At 41.0% G+C, this 6,180-nt stretch overlaps 1 protein-coding gene across 1 annotated transcript in view; it reads left to right on the forward strand.

Annotated features, from left to right (window-relative positions):
* LOC108570984 (protein dead ringer) overlaps positions 1-6,180 on the forward strand; it is a 142,354-nt gene that overhangs the window by 92,087 nt on the left and 44,087 nt on the right. The window contains exon 4 of the mRNA XM_017932929.1: positions 5,944-6,016. Within this exon, the coding sequence (XP_017788418.1) occupies positions 5,944-6,016 (73 nt within the window). The remainder of the gene's footprint in view (positions 1-5,943; positions 6,017-6,180) is intronic.

Genomic DNA, 6,180 nt, shown 5'->3' on the forward strand with positions numbered 1-6,180 from the left:
TCTGGTAGGAAGGCGGCAGAAAGAGCCGCGCGCATCGATAATTACCTCGTCGTAAAAGTAACGACGTGTGGCGTTGAAACGCTCTTGTCTCCCTTTTGCTTCGGCGAATTTTACGGTGACCTCTCTTCCGGATCACGTTCACGCTCGTAAAGCTGCGCCCGCTCGATGAAGATCTCGCTGAAATCTGCGTTCTATCCAGCGGGAACGGCTTGGATTGCAACGATTCTCACCGAGATAGAAATTGTTATGTTCAAAGTGATTTCGCTCAGAGACAGAGGGAGAGAAAGAGAGAGAATGAGAGAGGGGGAGAGACAGAAAGAGAGAGAAAAAGAGATAGAAAGTTAGGGAGAGACAGAGAAAGAGGGAGAGACAGAAAGAGAGAGAAAGAGAAATAGAGAATTGGGGAGAGACAGAGAAAGAGGGAGACAAAAATAAAGAGAGAGGAAGAGACAGAAAGAGAAAGAAAGAGAAATAGAGAGTTGGGGAGAGACAGAGAAAGAGGGAGAGACAGAAAGAGAGAGAAAGAGAAATAGAGAGTTGGGGAGAGACAGAAAAAGAGGGAGAAAAAAATAAAGAGAGAAAGAGAGAGGGAGAGACAGAAAGGGAGATCGAGAGTTGGGGGGAGACAGAGAAAGAGAGAGGGAGAGAAAGAATTGTAAAACCCGGAAGATCCTCCATTGGGAATATCAATGTCCCGGTAAGAATCACGAAGGAATCGCCATGGTATGTGATAAATCGATCGAAGAAACTGGTGGTCTGGGCGGCTGAACGACGCGACGATGGGATGCTAACGATAGTTAATCGTTCGTAACGATAAAACCGCAACCGTATCGCGTATAGGTTCGAAGAGGAGGAGGAGGAGGAGGAGAAGGAGGAGAGATCGAAGAGGACGCGGCGCTAGGAGCGGCGCGTACATCGATCATCTAAGCGGGTTGCGTCCCTCCTCGGCCGCTCATAGGGACGAAAGTAACCCGATCAACGTCGGCTGTATCAGGAATTATTATTCACCGAGCCGTCAGTCGATGAGAAGGAGAGGGCGGGGCCGCGAAGCATGCATCATCGAGAGCAAATTCCGTTCGCCTCTCTTTATTTTACGGTAGTGAAGGATAGGGGAAAAGATACGGGCGAAGAAGGATAGACAGATGGAAATGTAGGAGGAAGAGAAAGAGGTAGGGTTTAGAGAGGAGAGAGCCTGTTCTACCCGATCTTCACGTGGCTGCCGTCAGTCCGCTTAACTGTAGATCAATCAATATACGCTGGTTGAACCCTCGTACTATCTTTTCCTCTCTGTTTCACCACGGTGTTAGCCGGTTCGTTCCTCTTTCTCCGACCTTTTACCCCGTCCTCTCCCTCCGGCTGCCCCTAACGAGCTCATCGCTCGTGTAGCCAAAGAAAAAACACGAGAAAGTGGTACAAAATGGCCCTTGAGAAATGCCGTCCGTCCGTCCATCCATCCGTTCGTTCGTTCAGTTCGTTCGTTCGTTTGTCCAGTCGCTCGCTCGTTTCGACGCGGCTGCAAGGGTGGATGGAGATCGAGCTAGGGCGTTGCCATGAACACTGAACCGGCAGTGTATGAATAAATGGGCCGCGATAGATCGCCATTTCGGTGAACCAACTACGGTACAATTCCGATAATTCGGCACGCTTCAGACATTCACTGTGCTGGATTGTTGGATTGTATATCTGTAATGCGGTAAAAATCAGAGCAATAATTTGAAAAACGGTCATAATTGATGCAATAATTCCGATAATTCGGCACACTCGGGATTTCGACTGTGCTGGATTGTAAAATATGCCGAACTGTTCGACTGTATCTATGCAATGCGGTCAATACGAGAATAATAATTTAAAAAGTGGCCATAATTGATACAATAATTCCCATAATTCGGCACACTCGGGATTTCGACTGTGCTGGATTATAAAATATGCCGAACTGTTCGACTGTATCTATGCAATGCGGTCAATACGAGAATAATAATTTAAAAAAGGGCCATAATTGATACAATAATTCCCATAATTCGGCACACTCGGGATTTCGACTGTGCTGGATTATAAAATATGCCGAACTGTTCGACTGTATCTATGCAATGCGGTCAATACGAGAATAATAATTTGAAAAGTGGCCATAATTAATACAGTAACTTAATTTATCGACAGACATAAAATACATATAAAAGTGCGATGTAATTCAGTTCATTCCAATCCATTTCATTCAAGTCTACAAAATTCCAATTCCATTTATCAAATTTAAAGCGTTACATCGAATTCAACGTTTATTTACCAATTAATTTTGTCCCGTAGTGCGATTAAACTTTTCAGCGGTAATGTGCAAATATATAAAAAATAGAATATAAATAATTTAATTCTCTTAATCCGTGTTCTTCGTCTGATCAGAAAAAAATCGTCTGACAAAATTCCCGAAAAATATAATTATCCGAACGCTCTACCGTCTTCTCCAATTTTTTCTCGACGACCTTACGCATAAACCGTCGTGTAAAATTGCACATCTATTCTGTTCATTAACAACGTGTTAAGAATCCCATAGTAGCATTGTTTCCGACCAGATCGCGAGATAGCAAGTCGAAAGATCAGCTCGTATTGTAGGCGTAACCGATCGCAAAGCACCTGTCAGCGTCCTTGGGAAACGTGGTATAATAGACGATGCAACCGGAAGCACCTGTACTCTCGCACAAGAGAACCTTCCTATCATTGCCGATCACATTTCCCTGTCACTTCTGTCTACGGTTTCGCTGCAAAAGCCTGATTTACCATTCTGCCATTGACAATTACAACGATCGATACGCGAGCTTTCACGTAGGCGCACCTCGTTGAATTCTTCTCGATAAACGCCAAGTTTGATACTGAGAACAGCGAAGTATAACAAACTTGAAATCTCCTCTACTTTGCTCTCGAAAAATCGAAATTTACCTCGTTCGGATGATAAAGATATCGATTTAGACGCACGAAGATTATTACAAAATTGTCTTTGGCAAAGAAATGAAAGTTAATAATATTATGTCATCCTTCATTAGTACAAACCTTCAAATTTCATAAAAAAGTACATAAACTCCTTTTCGTTCCACAATTTTTTTGGTGCGATTTCTTTTTTCGAAATAGGATTTTTTAGGAAACTTTTTCTTCAGTTTTCCGTTAAAATATCTTTCTCTGTCGCCACGAACTTTTAACTTTTGCAAAGAAATGAAAGTTAATAATATTAGGTCATCCCATAAGTTCCTGTCGAATTTTATAATTTCGATCAATATTTCCGACAAACGTTCAAATTTCATAAAAAAATACATCAACGCCTTTTCGTTCTACACTTTTTTCGGTGGCATTTCTTTTCGAAGGATTCTTTAGGAAATTTGTTCCTCCGTTTTCCGTTAAAATATTTTTCTGTTTCGCCACGAACCTACGAGATCACCCAACACCATCTGCACGAGCGTAACAAGTGTCCTAACGCTTATCACTGTACGTCACATCTTCACGCGACGTGCAGATCGAACTTTGTATCACAAAAAAAGGCCACGGAGATTTCAATCAGCATCACGAGTATTCTAATGAAACAGCTATTAATTGCTCATCGTACTCCCAGCCAGCAGAAAAAAACACCTGTGACGCAACGTAGTCGTAGACACGTGTCAGTGGAACGTCAGAAACGGATCGCAAAGGAAACGTGCAATAAATCCTCCGTTGGTACGCTTTGTGTCTCTCCTCGATCTGAACCGACACGTTGAACTATTAGACAGGACGAGCGCGGCGAATTAATTGTCGTTCACCTCTGACGCGGGAGAAGGCAGCCCGCGTTTCCTTCGATGAAATTTATCGTCCAGCCAGATCTACGAGTCAACCAACAAGGTTCGAAAGACGCGCTAAAGCTGTGCACTCTTGCCAACAACAACAAAACTTGAACGTTACCTCTGTTCATAAATCGTGGTTACCTAGACGATGATCCGTAAGGTAACTATTCGAGGACCAGACGCTATTAAACGATCGTTTGTCTTGATCTCTGGACCGTTGATACAGTCGACGCTGTTCGCCGTTGAAGTAAGAGTTTTAAGGTGAGGAGAAAGTTGGAAACGTAAGGTTGGAGATGTTCGAGAGGAGGATGAAAAAGGTGGCGTAGGTAAGAAAGAGGTGAAAGTGGGAGGGAGAAGCTGGTATTATAAAAGCAATTAGAGGGCCACGGATTAGATGTAGCACATCGTACATAACAAATATGATAATACGGGGCCGCTAGCCTGAAGGGAGTTTGGCTTTTGCCTCGGTCGAGGGGGTTTCGGGTTATGAGCCAGGTTAAACGGAATCATTAATAATCGGAGCTAACTAATCTGCCTGTCGCTATGAGCACACTTGTTTCACTCCTGTTTTTATTAGCCTGGCCCCGAAATAACATTTTATTCGTCCTGTAACAGAGAGGAGGAGCGAGAGATACTTCTACCTTAGGTGCTCGGTATCAAGTATCGGGACACTTGTTGAACGTGAAGAAAATCTGAACTGTCGTCGCTAGAAGGAAATGATTAAATATGGAATATTTATCGCAGAAATTTGTCGCGATGTGTCTATTGGGTGAAACATTGCTGCGATGATGCTGTCGATAAGAAAAAGTCTCTTTATATACACACTACCGGCCGAAAATTTGGAATCGCCTGCCAATTTATGTTAACATTGAATCTGCTACTAATTCTTTATTGATTTGAAATTGACGTTGTGGAGGTCAATAGCACTTTACCTCGTTTCGATTGATTTGAATGATAGAAAATTCGTTGGGAAATGATTATAAATGCTAACTTTTTTGGGGGAATTTTTGTGCAACTTGCAATGCACAGTGATCCCGGACATTTGGCCGGTAGTGTATGTTCTATTAGAATTTCAGTCCGTTGCTGATTTTTGCCAACACTTTTTTTTTTAATATTACAGTTGGGCGATATTAGAGACACTTTACTTTACGTACGATAAATCTCTTGAACATCTATTTCCGTTTAAAAATACGATCCTAATCTGCTAATCTCATAAGGATCTAATCTCGTAAGATCCTGATTAAAATAAGACACGAAATTGAGTTTGTTGCGGGTCGTTGATAAAAGAAATTATAGTTATCGATTTTAAAAAATTCGTGATATCGTCTTTATGCGATAATCGTCGCAAATTTAAAGGGTCTGTTGAGGCTATCCTATTGTGTATAAAAAATAATGAAACCTTGTCTTCTGTTTTTCTCACAAATCTATTGCTTGGGAGAAAAACGCTGGAAACTAATAGCATGAATACCTTGTATATTTTTAGTGATAAGTGATACTAACTTTGGCGAACAAATGTAATTTAAATAATGTAATACTTGTAATTATTTTTCTCTCGGTTTCTTCGATTAAATGATCTACTACTCTCTATCGCGATATCTTATCGTTGTTCCTTTGATTGAAAATTATTTTTGATCAAGTTCTTTCGATTTGGAGTTCCTTTGATTGAAAATTATTTTTGATCGAGTTCCTTTGACCGAAAATTATTTTTGATCGAGTTCCTTTGATTTTGAGTTCCTTCGATTGAAAATTATTTTTATCGACTTCCTTCGATTTTGAGTTCCTTCGATTCAAAATTATTTTTGATCGAGTTCCTTTGATCGAAAATTATTTTTGATCGAGTTCCTTTGATCGAAAATTATTTTTGATCGAGTTCCTTTGATTTTGAGTTCCTTTGATCGAAAATTATTTTTATCGACTTCCTTCGATTTTGAGTTCCTTCGATTCAAAATTATTTTTGATCGAGTTCCTTTGATCGAAAATTATTTTTGATCGAGTTCCTTCGATTAAAAATTATCCATAAGTCACAGTACTTTCTGTACAAAAGTAACATTTTATGAATATTCTGTTTTCTTTCTCTCCGTTTCTCGGATAAAACGCTCCACTACTCCATCGCGATATCTCACCGCCGTTCCTTCGATTCTTCTAGCTGTACGAGATCAACGACGACCCGAAAAGAAAGGAATTCCTCGACGACCTCTTCAGCTACATGCAGAAACGAGGTGAGTACCTTCACACACACCTTCTTTCTACCTTTTCTCAATTCTCCAACATTACGAATAAAAAAATCCTCGTCTGATTGACTAACCGGGCAAATTCCCGTTAAAAAAACACGAAAACACACCAGCTTCGCGTGAAAAAACGCGAAAAATGCCGCGGCGTTTCA

This window comes from Habropoda laboriosa, unplaced genomic scaffold, assembly GCF_001263275.1.
Source record: "Habropoda laboriosa isolate 0110345459 unplaced genomic scaffold, ASM126327v1 scaffold88, whole genome shotgun sequence".
Lineage (NCBI taxonomy): Eukaryota > Metazoa > Arthropoda > Insecta > Hymenoptera > Apidae > Habropoda > Habropoda laboriosa.